The sequence below is a fragment of the Streptopelia decaocto genome, assembly GCF_964273445.1.
Source record: "Streptopelia decaocto genome assembly, chromosome: 3".
NCBI classification, from domain to species: domain Eukaryota; kingdom Metazoa; phylum Chordata; class Aves; order Columbiformes; family Columbidae; genus Streptopelia; species Streptopelia decaocto.
The window spans coordinates 114,410,697-114,425,254 of NC_138656.1; the positions used below are offsets into that span (position 1 = coordinate 114,410,697).

At 39.1% G+C, this 14,558-nt stretch overlaps 1 protein-coding gene across 2 annotated transcripts in view; it reads right to left on the bottom strand.

Moving 5' to 3' along the window:
* Window positions 1–14,558, bottom strand: part of CD2AP (CD2 associated protein) — an 86,230-nt gene that overhangs the window by 27,364 nt on the left and 44,308 nt on the right. For both annotated transcript variants that reach the window (XR_014183794.1, XM_082049799.1), the window contains exons 4-7: window positions 11,368–11,468; window positions 6,904–7,024; window positions 4,268–4,452; window positions 2,196–2,304 (exon numbers count right to left, since the gene is read on the bottom strand). Coding sequence is in view for 1 of the 2 variants with exons in the window: in XM_082049799.1 (XP_081905925.1) it covers window positions 2,196–2,304; window positions 4,268–4,452; window positions 6,904–7,024; window positions 11,368–11,468 (516 nt within the window). In the remaining variant the exon portion in view is untranslated. The remainder of the gene's footprint in view (window positions 1–2,195; window positions 2,305–4,267; window positions 4,453–6,903; window positions 7,025–11,367; window positions 11,469–14,558) is intronic.

Here is a 14,558-nt window from a genome sequence, read left to right on the forward strand (position 1 = left end):
AAGGCAGTTTAAAATTGAATCTTTTCCAAAGACTTGAGACTCGCAATACAGTAGCAGAAATCACAGATGTTGTAGTCTAACATAGTGGGGGGAAAGAGAGGTCAAACTGTGATTATTTTATTCTTTAAACAAAATATTTTTACATACTTGCACCTGAGGCCAAAACAAGCTTTCCAGAAATAGCAGAGCCACAGCAAAATAAGCCACACTAGTCTAAACATTTTAGAGATCTCTGTTTATTTCACAGAATCACAGAATGTCAGGGTTTGGAAGGGACCTCAAAAGCTCATCCAGTCCAATCCCCCTGCCAGAGCAGGAACACCCAGATGAGGTTACACAGGAAAGTGTCCAGGCGGGTTTGAATGTCTCCAGAGTAGGAGACTCCACAACCCCCCTGGGCAGCCTGTTCCAGTGTCTGTCACCCTCACTGAGAAGAAGTTTCTTCTCAAGTTTAAGTGGAACCTCTTGTGTTCCAGTTTGAACCCATTACCCCTTGTCCTATCATTGGTTGTCACCAGGAAGAGCCTGGCTCCATGCTCATGACACTCACCCTTTACATATTTATAAACATTAATAAGGTCACCCCTCAGTGTTCTCCAAGCTAAAAAGACCCAGCTCCCTCAGCCTTTCCTCATAAGGAAGATGCTCCACTTCCTTCACCATCTTTGTTGCCCTGCGCTGGACTCTCTCCAGCAGTTCCCTGTCCTTCTGGAACTGAGGGGCCCAGAACGGGACACAATATTCCATATGTGGTCTCACCAGGGCAGAGTAGAGGGAAAGGAGAACCTCTTGAGGTTCTGCTATCATATTGAACACAGTTTATTTTAAACTCGCTCTCTCAAAACTGAGGATGATATACGTGAACTGTAACATGGTCTATATCAAAATTAAAACACTAAGGAAGAAAACTAAGTTTTCTTCCAAAGGCTGCAAGATATTTTTAAATGGTGTCTGTAGGTATTATCTACTGTTGTGCTCCTATAGCATCTGTAACTACCTTATTTAAGTTCCTCTCTGATGTATTTGTTTCACTGGGGAGCAGAGACTCAGCATGACTACTGGATTAGTCCAATTTCTATGCCATTACATCAAACACTTCTTGACACTAATCAGTTGTTCATAAACATGGTTTTAAAAGTTATTTATAGCTATCCAGCTCCATAGAGTCAAAATATGGCTAGAAGTGTATGGATCTATATAGGATGCCCTATATACATCTATAGATACAGATAAACTAGGGCTCTAACAAATCTGCAATTTTAAGTATCCCATTGTGCCAAATTACACAACTCCTAAACACAGGCAAGAAGTCGATTGTTTGTTGCAGTTTTCTTATTTCTGCAAATTATTCATTCCGTGTAAAACAACCCACTGACACCAAAATAACATATTTCCGTACAAAACAAAAATATACTTGAAACTACAATACAGAAGTCGGATAAACGTCCGCTCTGGAACCAGGCAAAATGAGCTGTCTACATATGACAAAATTGAAGTTCATTTTTATATGGGGTTGGCACTCCCACAAGATTATTTTGGGTTGGCTTAAAAATATCTCTCTAGAGAAAACTGTGCAACTTGGTAGTTAAATGAAGTCATAAATTCTCAGAGATAATAAAAAAAAGAAAAATAAAAAAGAAGTTCTTATAAACAGAACCACAATGGAACTGGATTATCTAGTGAATGGACTTCAACAAAACACAAACACCAACTTTCTGATGCAAGAAATTTAACATACAGTTACGACAGCACACTGGGAACTCCACAGTAAATCCTGAGCTTTAACAGTCACTTCTATATCCTGGGCACAGCAACTGGGTCGGGACTGTTCCCTAGCCATGGATTTCCAGCATCCCAGCTGAACACAAAAAACTGGGCAGAAATAAGTCAGTTTGAGCATGTCATCAATAGTGTATCAATAGGAAGGGGCTGCTGCAATAAAACTTCATACCTTAGCCATATTTTGTTCTGGGAGACAACCCTATAGATGTTGATTTTGATTCACTTTCCACAGAAATGCAAGCAAAAACTCCTTCAGACTCTTTTGCATTTGCACAACTCCTCAAAGGTACAGAACATTACACAAAAACCCAGTGTGAAGAAAAGTTTAAGATCTTAACACAAAAAAATTGACAACTAAATACTTGTCTGCAGAGGACTACCAAGGAATAGGTGTGTATTTCCATCAGCCTTACCTTTCGGTTTACTTTCAGTTTCTGATTTTACTGCTTCTGATGAGTTTTCAGTTTTTGTTGTAGCGGGAAGATGAATTAGCTTTGTTCCAGGGGGATGGTTAGGTGATGGCTGTATGAACAAAAGAGAATTTCCTTAAAAAAAACAAAACAAACCTCATTACAAGTTTTATTTTTTATTAGGCTACAGAATGTCCTCAGGTTTTCATTAGCTGAGATGATGCAAATGACATCTCCAAGAGACTCAATGATCCTTGCCATTAAGTACTTACAGTAGTTACTTCATTATGGCCACTGCAATTAGAATTTTGTCTATCGATTAAAGACACAGCACAGCTTTCAAACTCTAAATCAGTCTCAGGACATTTCCAGATATACTTTCACTATTGTATCTGAGCAGTTCCAAGCATTACTGCTCCATTATCCTGAAAATTGCCTCCATGTAACAGCTCTGCAGAAAGTAACTTGCTGACCATGCACGCCTTGCACTGGAATAAGTCGGTAATATACAGTAGCCATACATCACCTCAGCTGAAGAGACAATCAGTTCTTAACTACTCAGACAAATATAAGAGCACATGGAAGCTCATTGCAGCTTCCATTCACTCTGAGCAATTCACAGAGAACAGAACCAGAACACAAGAGTATTCTCCTGAACCAAAAAATCACAGAGGCATTGCAACTGGTAACAAGTTTCAGGATTAACAGCTAACCAAAATAATTATTCATATATATATATAAAATTTATTTTTTTTCTCTCCAGGATACTTACTGAGCTGCCAGGAATACTTAAACAGCTTCAGTTCCATACACTTCTTCACAGTCCTATGAGCTACAAATATAGAATATGATCTTACAGCCAGTACTTACCTGAACAGCCCTAATTGCGTTACTGATGCGAAAAATCCCATTGCCTTTAGTTACTCTGTTCATTTTCATTTACAGTTAAACTTTGCAGACTTCCTACTGTCAAAGAAACTAGATTTATTCTCCCTAAAACCAGATGATGCCTGTGGGCTGGGCTTTGGTACCTCTGACATACCATAGAGGAAGTCACGGTCGCTCGGGATGTTCTTGGAGTACATATGCAATTTAACTCGCTCCAGAATGCTGTATGAAGGAAGCACTAAAATAACCCACCTATGAGATTAAGCAAGTCCAACGTGGAAATAGTTCTCTACATTTCCCCCTTCCAAAATGAGATGCAATTAGAAGCGCGAGAGGAAGTTTAGGCAGACGGGGTATAAATAGCCTGAGCACAGGCTGGATGATGGGACCAGCTGAAACCTCTCTCACCATCTCCTGCAGGAGCACCTAAACCCCTGAGCATTTCATATATAATACATCAGTGCTCAGCCTTTCTATGCTGAACAGTCTCTGAATTCCCCAAGGAAAAAAAAAGCCCTCTCTGCTCCAGCAGAGACAGCTTTTTCCTTCATTGGCTTAAAGACTGAGAATGCCCTTCCAGCATGCCTACATCTAACTCCAAAGCCAACCGAGCACAAATCCAAAGAATCCATTTTTGCAAGACCTTCATGAGAATTATCTCCCTAGGGCTCTCCGTGCTGTTCTGTCCACCTTCAGCATGAGTTTGGCAACAAGGTAAATGGAATATTAAGCACTAAACTCAGCTGTTTATTTCATTGTCTTTAAGCTATGCAAGAACATTTTCTAACTTCATCTCCCCTCTTGTTGAGAAACAGCCTAGAGAACTTGCCAGACAAGCCAACAAAACAGAGTGACAACATATTTTAGTGTTTATACACAGTCAAATAACACAATTCAACACTGAGCAGACTTCATATTTATTGAACTTATTTTAGATAGTCTCTTTATATCCCCAAGTTACAAGGTGGAAAGTAGGGAAACACGCTCTTGAATGATTAATCTCATGACAAGAAAGCAAACTGAAAGGTAGGTTCTGAAACTCCATTCTAACAGCATTCACACGAAGATGCAGTGAACTCGCAGACTCCTACTTTGAGGGACAAAGCCTGGACAAAACCTTCAGATTCCACATCTTTTAAATTATTTTTACAGGAAACCCAAAAATAACAATAGGAACCGCTACAAACCTTATCTGGCTTTTTATCTTCTGATTCAGTACTGGATGATCTTGTCTTAAGTTTCACTGAGCCTTCTTTAAAGATATCTCCAAAGCCAATCCCTCGGATTTTCTTTGGCTGTGCTGGTCCAGGTGCAGGTTCACCCCCGTTTCCTGGAGAGGTCACAGGTGAGGTAGGACCACTGAAAACAGACTCTGAAAGTAAATTAAAAAAATAATAATAAAAAAAGGTTAATACCTGAAACTATTTATTTGGTCTTCTGAGAAAACAAGTGGAAGCAACATTGCTTTGTGCACTGCTCTTGCTAAAGAGCTTTTCTAGGAATGTTACTGTAGCTGTAATACCTCATATCTGTTCTAGTTGTATATTTAGCATAACACCGTATGAAATGACACCAAGATTGCATTGGACACTCTGGCAATTAAGTAATTACATCACTAACATTTCTTGCTATTTCAATTGTCATTCAGGCTCTACAGTCTGTCAACAATGTTGTGTTTTCCATCAGTTTTATGAAACATTGCTTATACATTTTCTGCAAATGTGGTTTTAGGCCAACATTTAAAAGCCTGTCATTGCACAGCTACAGCTGCTGAAAGCGATAATCAATAAAGGACAATAATGAGTTCTATCATGTTTCAACAGGAAAAAATGGTTTCAGTAATAGAGTGATGCCTCACGAGGCACCAAAGTGAATTTTTCCTATTGCTCAAAATATACTATCAAGACTCATAGAACGGTTTGGGTTGGAAGGGACCTTAAAGATCATCTAGTTCCAACCCCTGCCATGGGCAGGGACACCTTCCACTAGACCAGGTTGCTCAAAGCCCTGTCCAGCCTGGCCTTGAACACTTCCATGAATGGGGTTCCACAGCTTCTCTGGGCAGCCTGTTCGGTGTCTCACCACCTCACCTGACCAATTTCTTCCTTATATCTAAATTAAATCTACTCTCACACTTTAAAGCCATTACCCCTTGTCCTATAAAGAACAGCTGAAAAGAGTGTCTTGCAAATTCATTTAAATAGCTTTTTAACCTGACTTAGAACCTATTTTAAATAAGATAAGCATACAAATGAGCTATAGTTGTTTAAGATTAATCACCGGTAAATAAGAGAAGTACTTAAGATTCTTTTAATCTTTCAGGTTTAAGGGAAAACATTTATTTTCCCCCTTAAAATTAAGTTCAGAAGAACTTAATTTAGGTGTTAGGAGAATTTTTAAGTTATTGTTACATCTGTTAAAACCTATGAGATAGTATTCAGGGGCAAAATATTTCCATGTGCAGAATTCTAGGAGACAGTAATTTGAAAACACGCAACTTTTATAAACCAAACTCAAAATAGCCTCCACATCTTTTAGCTTTTAAGTTCTTTCCACAGTATGCACTCCTGAGAATTGCAATAAAGATTAAATCCTCTTCCCTCGACCATAAATTTAAGGGGTTTTGATAATACTGTTAAGTTATGCAGCCCCTTGACTTCAGTTTCTCACCTTTTCTCAACCGAGTTAACTCTTCATTTAGTTATAGCCCTCTAGATACATATAGATACATGTAGGTATATAGAGATATAGAAGCTACACGTTTTGTTGATGAGAAAAGTCCAGGTTTCACATTTAGAAGACCATAGCTCAAGTGAATGAGGCATTTACTGTTACCCAGGAGTGAGGAGAGAACTGGCAGATCCTTGAGAAACCGACTGTGAAAGAACTGAGCTTTAAATACAACCCCTTGGGGGCTGAAAATCATAACTTGTTAGTTACTGACAGAAAATACAATCACTTCAAATTACTGCTCAGTCCCACTGGTCTCAATATTCAGGAATTAAGACCAACACATACCCATGTGTCAATTCAGCCCACCAGACACCACTAAACTCAGTGAACTTGACCTCCAAGGAGACTGAGCTATTTGGGACTGCTTAAACCAAACAACTCTTGTCGTATAATAGTGCATTTATTTCCACAATTTACTAAATATATATATATATATCTCCAGGTCAGACTTTTTTTCCTATGTCTGGGCAAACCCTTGTTAGAAATAATTAATACAGAACATACTATAAATGAAGGTGCACATTAGTACAAGGAAAAAAGATAATTTTTTTTTTAAATCACTTTTTCCCTTGAATATTACACAGCCATCTTTAAGCATCAATTAACTTGCTTTAAGATGCTGTTCCCAAAGCACACTTGCATTCCAGCAGTATTTAAGTTGAGGATCACTATGCTGTTTTAATTCAAGTTTTAATTCTCAATTGACACGGTTAAACATTTAAGTTCTCCATGTTGGAGAACTCGTGTCTATGAGAATAAGACTGAAAAAATAAGGTATTAAATGGAAGAATAATTTTATATCCAATACTAAAAACAGCTCAACTCTGAGCATAACATACCTAGTGATAAAATTCAGACTATATGACTTCAAGATCAAGACCTTCACTGTAAATTTATTGGCCGTGTATTGGTAGCAAGATAGGTATCTTCATACTTAGCATCAGTATTTTCTGGAATACAGTTAAATACTTAGCATTCTTCCGAAGACAAAATTCTTCACAACTTCTGTAGTACTACAACCATAATACTCTAAATTTTGCCCAAGATTTAAAATTACTTTGCTAAGGGTTTACAACAAACAGAAGAGCACCTGTGTCATCCAGAGTGTCCTGTGTTTCCCCATCCTCCGTCAGTTCCAATTCTTTCACAAAGTTTGAAGGAAACAACCCTGACTTCCCATTTAGTGTTCCACTCCACCAGCCTTCTTCTACCTGGATAGAAATATTTTGCACATTAACGATAAAGCAAAAGGAAATACCTATCATAGCATCTATAATTCTTTTATAAAACTGTACGAACAACTTTGGGAAAGTTCATATGACCACGATTTCTCTTTCAAGAGACCTACCCAGATGTAGAAACAGCAGACAAAAAGAGTAAGAAAATTATGTACTGTCACTTCTACCACTAGAACAATGATCTTGAAACATGAGACCAGCCCTATGTCAATTAATTCAGAAGACCAGCAAAATGTTAATCAACTTACTCCAGATAAGAGAATAACAGGCATTACACATCTAAAGGAAGAAGAAAATATTAAACTGTTTATGAAATAAAGATGTAAATTTTAGCCTGGCTTTCTAAGGAAATGTGTATGTAGTCTTGCTGTCCATCTGTCTTCTCTAGTTTCCACCAGTCCCATTCCCACTGGCATCATATCCATTGAACAGCTTCAACTAATTTTGATCAGAAGACCTAAGCTTCAAAGATACGATTTCTACAGATGATGTTGGGTAGAACAGAGAAAAGTCCTTAAGGATATCACAGAGAAATGGAAAACAAACCCCAGCTCTAGTGTGTCAGAAGACACAGATACTTTCCCACCCGAGATGGCCAGATGACAAAGGCAGCCAAGACGCATGAGGATTTTGTGGTGGCACACAGCAGCCCTAAGGACAACAGTCTGTTGGATGCCAAATTTTGTTGAGTTTGCTTTCATAAAATAACTGATTTTTGTACTGGAAATAAACCTGTTCAGGAATTAGGGAACATAATAGCTCTAATACTGCTTAAATACTCAGTTATGTGCCTGGATACCTGGTGGGGTATTTATATTGCAATACTCCAAAATTTAATGGAACGTATATCAGGAATATCCTACAGGCCAAAGCAGAACAAGCAAAACTGGGGCATGTGTAGGTGATGGTGTAAAACCATGCCAGAAGACTAAGAACTGTGCTTCTAAATAGGAGCAGTTTTCAAAATGCCTTAAATAAATCAAATGTATTTGCCTAATAAGCACTATTTAAAATTATAATTCAGAATAATTTTCAAAATACTTCATTTGAATTGTTCCTTTTCAGGGTTGTTAAGCTGCTTTTAGATGAGCAAGACAAGCGGAGGCGGGGGGGGAAAGCAGTTGTTTACATTATCTTTATTTAGCCCTGTTTTATAGGTCACTACGCCTGACACACAGGCACAGTTTTGAAAGGCCAGCCCAGCCCCAGGCAAGCGGAACACACACAAAACCTGGCAGCTATGGAGACAGGCTGGCACTGAAAAGAGCGCTGTTCTTTTTGAAGACATCCTGGTGCTCAAATGTAGCTTTGCTGCGGATGGTTCAAATTCAAAGCCTGGTCCTCTGAAATAAATTTTAAGTACAGATTACTGACAAGCACTGCCCAGTCTCTGGCACCTCAAGCTTCACACAATATATTACAGAAAACTAAAATTCAATGCCTTGAGTCACCCAAGAGCCATGAGAAAGGGACTTTTAATGAGTATGATACAGAAAAAGACTTGAGCATCCATTTATTCTTCTGCCAAGAAATAAGGTCAGCAAAGTACTTTACAGACTTGCAAGGCAAAGCGATGCCAGTTCACAGTCAGTGAACCAAAAATGTATTGAGTGTACTTGCTTTAGCCTCCTCACCATGCTGTCTTTAAAAAACCTGACTATATACAAACTATATTACCAGAAAAGCTATCTTTAATTGGCACTAAAAAACAGGTTAAAAAAGTTCTAAATGCTTTGATGGACAGCATCTCTGCATCTTTGAGCGCTAGCAACAGAGATGATGATTTCACAACTCTCATTTTCCATTTAAATCTTTCCACATGATACGATTTCCACAAGAGGGAGTTACAGCTCTGGTACACACATCAGCATTTCTGAGTGGCAATTCCATCAACTTATTTCTATAAAATGATGAATACTCAGACTTCTAAACAAAGGGCAGAAAAAAAGGCTGAAACAAGAAGCTTTGCCAATCTGATGATTATTTTTTGAACAAAAACTCCATGAATAGAGTTCATATGAATTTCGATTATCCTTGATAACACAGTATGCAAATACTACAAATATAATACTACAAAAATAAATCTATTTAGTGCTGCATCTGATGGGGGGGAAGATATAAAGAAGTTTTACAGCAATGACAGTTATCACATGCACTTTGTACATGTGTTTTGCACGCAAAACCCACAAGTTCTGTAAACAAAAAACCCTGCAGATTCAACCAGCATAAACTACAAGAGTTTTCCTCCCTAGAACCTATTTCTGATCCTTGTAGCCTGATCTCTTCAATATTAGACATTTAATTTCTGAACACATCTGCCTCCACCTTTGATTTTACAATCAGTAGTGTCAGCTGTAACTACTCAATTTATGAAAACAACTGCAACTGGTAGAACTGATCCCCTTGTGCAGCTGATTTTACCTTATTTTCCCCAGGAAAAGGGTGATCAAATGATCTTTCCTTGAAGTAGCAGTTATGAGTGATCTAAATATGTATAAATAGCACCTTTTACATATAAATGAAAGTTAAGACGGTCTCACAGTAGTGAAAACAAGTTTCCTAAGACAACTTACTCTAGCATATTGCACAAACAATGGATGGTATTTTCTACCATTGCTCACATTTCTGGTCCATCATCTTTGTGAAATAGACTCAGCCTACATCTGTCAGGTCTAGTCTAGACCATCACAAAACCAGTGCACAAACAGCTCTGTGCTAGTAGCTCACTGCAATATTTTTCTACCTAGCAGCATTTGCCTAAAAATGTGATTGACAGTTTTTGTCAGAAGCAGCGAAGGCTGGGTACTACAAATATGCATTGTCAAATCATTAGGAAAAAAACATGGGGACCGACCAAGAAAAATTAAAGGAATAAAATAAAATCCACGTTTCCTTAAGGAACCAGATGAGCAAATGCTTTGACCTTTTTGTTTTGTTTGGCTACTTGGCCATCTCCGATACATCACACTGAACACCTCTCTCAAAGTAATTCCAGATGTTGACACGTGTGACCCGAAATGACAGTTCTTCACAACAGTTTACTGCACAAGCATGTTACCTTGGACCATTTGAAGTCACGACTGCTGTGTACAGGCACTATCCACAAATTAAACTACGAGGTTATCCCTTAAAAACACCCCCACACAATGGTATTTACGAAACTGTGAATTTAGCAAGCAGGTTTGACAAGTCACTTGCTCTGTTTATTGAAGGAGAACTAATTCTACAAGTCATAGGTGCAAATGCATCTAAAAGTGTAACTTCTTCCTTGCTAGGAGAATGGAAAAGTCCTTCCTGGCAATTGTTGGGATCCCAGAGAGTGAGTACTCTCTTCAAAAGAGGTCACGCATGTGAAAACACATCCTCACAAAGCAACTTTAAAAGCATCACCAGACACATAGATGGCAAGAAAGGCTCAATTTTCTCCTTCCTCCAGCCATCATGGAGGTGGTAGGAAGAGATGGCACCAGTGGAGGCCAGACCATGCCGTGCAGACTTACAACTAGTTCTGAAAAGGTTCTTTCCATGATCGCTCTGGTCTTTTCTGCACTTTTTCTGACAGATTTCACTCTTACAAGAGATGTTCTTCCCACATACTCAACCCTCCCACAACACAAGTTGCTATTGAATGGAACAGATACCAAGGAAGCATGTAGGTAGGAAAAGATAAGAAAATCCACCCCTGCCCCCAAGCCCACACTCAAATATGTATTGGCCTTTGCCACCAAAGTATAAATGTCAAGACATATTTTAAACTGTATTTCTTATCCGGTGGAAAAAGAAATCAATATAAATAATAATGTGTTGTTGAGTGCTTTTGTATGCTCTGGATTTTTGTGCAAGTGGGTTGATGTATATTGTACTATGGGTACAGGATTCTGTGTTGAATAGTGTTACTATTAGTTCAAAGCTTCAGTAAGTTCACAAGAAAGTATGAAACAGGAAAATCAGGTCAAATAACACTTTTTACCTAAACCAACTCTCAACTTAAAGGCAACTGGTCAGTTTTAGCATAAGCATCCTAGAAACAAGGATCACATAGACAGGGTCAAAGAACTGTAAAAGTCTTTTGAAGACGGAATCTGTTTAAAAGATCACAATTTATTGGTGCAGTGATCATACACTTCCCCTAAGCACCCAGCATTCACTCATTTAGGATTAGATCCTGAGAGAAAGAACTCCTAAACCATCAGCTTTAGCTTCAAAAACACTTCCTACGCTGTTTTTCCAACATCCTTGTAATTCAAATAATCAGCTAAAAAACCAGGTTACTTTTGGCCACGCAAAGAGACGATCAGCTCTGTAGAATAGCTCACCTCTTCAGTGATGTCGATCACATCCCCCAGCTTGAGTTCCAGCTCATCCTCGTTCTGCGGGACGTATTCAAAGAGCACTTTGCACTGCCGCTTCTTGGACCCTGATTCAAGGGAAATGGCAAAAGTAAGAAGGCTTGCAAAGAAAAACTACTCCACTCGTCTCCCCAGGATAAAACGTGTCCAGAACACCCATAAATCAGCCCCAAGAGCTACGCAGCGTTTGCTGCTGGTTTTCCAGTTTGCTTGTGTCACTTTAGGCTGGCTCTGTATCTTAGAGCTTGAAAACCATTGAGCTTCACAGACTGCTGATTGCAAGCAAACACACACTACACTGCCAATTACCAACACGCCATAAAAAACATGTTGACACAAGCAAGTCAGATAAATCCCCAGCACAATAATTTTCAAGCTATTTGCTGACCAAAATCTGCAAGAATGACACCTGCTGCCAGTTGTGGTGTTAACACTTGCTTGGAAGAAAATGTGCAAGTTTAAGCCTCCTTAAGGAACGCTGAAAGGAATAACAAATGTTTTGTTCTGCACGACACTGAAGTGCAAGTAGCCTTTCTGTCCTCTAACAAAGACCTTGCTAACTACAGGTCTGAGGTAATGTGGACATTAGCTTGGATCGTATTTCAAAATCCAAACTAATTTTTATCTGTGAATGCAAAAAAAACCCTCCCTTTTCTCAGTGTGGAGTCAAGAAATGAAACCGAAATTTCAGTTAGCAGTGTCTGACAATGGCAAAGTTAAAATAAAGTGCAGTCGTTAGATGTAGTGCCACGTATCATGAAACCTTTGCAGGCATTAAAATGACAAAATGACATCCTGAGAGGGAAGAGCATTGACGTGGCTTCCAACAAGCCCTCGAGCCACAGCAGTGTGAACTTAACAATTGCCCAATTACTCTGCACATAACCTGGAGTGCTGCTGCACCTGGAAAGTTTAGGCTTTTTCTCTTCCAGAAAAGGCCACACCAAACATGCGTTTAGGTGAAAATATGAATTAAAAGCTTGAACTTGTAAAGCTTAAGCTTGTAGGAGCTGTATAATTTCCATGTTCTCTCTTTTACTTTGCACTCCTTCCATAGTCAAGCTTCAGCAGTTAGGATTAGCTGAGTAAAAAACATTTCAAGCACAGATGCTGCCTCCAAGATTGATCCCTGTTTTAACTAGAACAGCATTGAAAGTCCAAAGATGGATGTTTAGAAGATAAACACACCCGGTGTCCTCTGTACAAAACACACCAGTAGCCGAGTAATATTCAGCATGTAAAATTTCTGAGAGAGTACTCAACAAATTAAGAATTTTCTACATGCTGGTATCCTGTCTCTGCTCTAAACAGCTTAAAAGGGGCAGGAAACAAATAAAGCGAAAACATGAAGCTCAGTGGGTTATTTCTAATAATATGTAATTGCCCGCTCGATACTCTCATCTTTTAACTCCACTGAAACTCAAACATCAGCCAAGAGGGATTGTTACGTTAACAGTAATTACAATAAATGGTTCACTGGCCTTTACTACCTCCTACAGTGCTTTCAGGGCTCCTCCTTTGTAGGAGATTAACTGATAGGAAAAGAAAAAGACGAATTAAAAAGTCATGGCCATTTAGTATAAATCTGATCTCAGCATCCCTTCTTATATTGTAATTCTATCTAAATGGGGAAGAGGGAGACAAAACAAACCCACAGATGCATTTCACATCCAGAATTGTCTCTCACTTAAGCTCTGCTTCCATTAGTACCCAGTTTAGGAAGTACTGCCCTTCCAGTTTTGGAAATCCCTGGATTAATGCAGGAAGCCAACCAACCTGCTCAGAAAACAACGCTCCAGCTTCACGAGGTGCAGCAGAACCACTGGGCTGGCAGCCCCCAGGTAATTCCGTCCCTTTCCAAAACAAATTGCCTGGTTTCAGGTTTTGTTTTGTACAGGGTAACCCAAATTTAGCCCTTTGTTGCCATAATTTAGCACACCTCCTGTATTTTCCTTTTCCTGAATAAAGGCAGCTGTCTAACTGATAGGAATACTGCCTGCAGCTCACAATCCACCTGATATAAAACACCTGAATTCAGCAAGAGAACAGCACAAGGAACTTCGCAGAGACAACCTACCTCACTGCACATCGGAAACTTGCTATTATAGCAGCTGAACTTTGTTTTTAACGTTGTTAACCTCATTTTACCAGGTTAGGAACCAGAAACGGAAAGATGATTAAGCACTGGAAAGCTTTTGAAGGGACTGAGCGATTGCCCAGGCGCAGAACAAACAGGATCTGCAGGCGCTGTGTAAACAGCCTTCCAGGAAAAAGGGAACAGCGAGTAAAATGGAAACGCAGAGATTGCCGTTGCACCAAGTAAACAGTTGTGTGTGCTTAAAGGAAGGTGCTTGAACACCATTTGCTTCTACCCTGTTTCCCTGAAAATAAGACAGGCTCTTATACAATTTTTGCTCCAAAAGATGCTTACTTTTGTATGCCTGGGCACTGTTTAAATTGACTTTTTTATGAACTGTAACTAGGGCTTATTTTTGGAGTAGGGCTTATATTTTGAGCATCCTCAAAAATCGTGAAAAATCATGTTAGGAGTTATTTTTGGGGTAGGTTTTATTTTTGGGGAAACAGGGTAGGAGAATAAGACAAGCCAGAGCACTGAAGAGTTGAGACCAAGTTACACCTACTATCCTGGTCACAGGCACCAGCGTGAAGACAAGACATACTGAGTATGGATCATTCTGGGATTGGAGAGACCAGAATGAGTAGCTGACACTCAAACTTTCATCAGATCATGTTCACAGAATCACAGAATCATAGAAAACTTTGAGCTGGAAGGACCCGTAAGAATCACGTTGATTCCCTTACAGAGCCTGATTGCACTAGTTTAAGAACAGCCATAATCTTTCAGACTAGATTTTCAAAAGCCTGTAGATGCAAATATCTAGCTGACACATATGTGCTGTTGCCAAGATCCATACACAGATCAAATTCACTAAAAAGTGATTTTAAAGTTAACATCCTTAGTTGCCTGGAAGAAGTTTTCAGCAAATTTCTAGATCTGGTGGCCCCATTTCAGGGCTTTAAAAGAAAATCAGTGGCTTTTCTCCTTTTACAGGCAAAAAAATCAAAGCATAAACATCCCAGAAACAGTAAGTTCTAAATGCCCTCTTTTAAAAAAGCAAGCTTGAACGATAAATGAC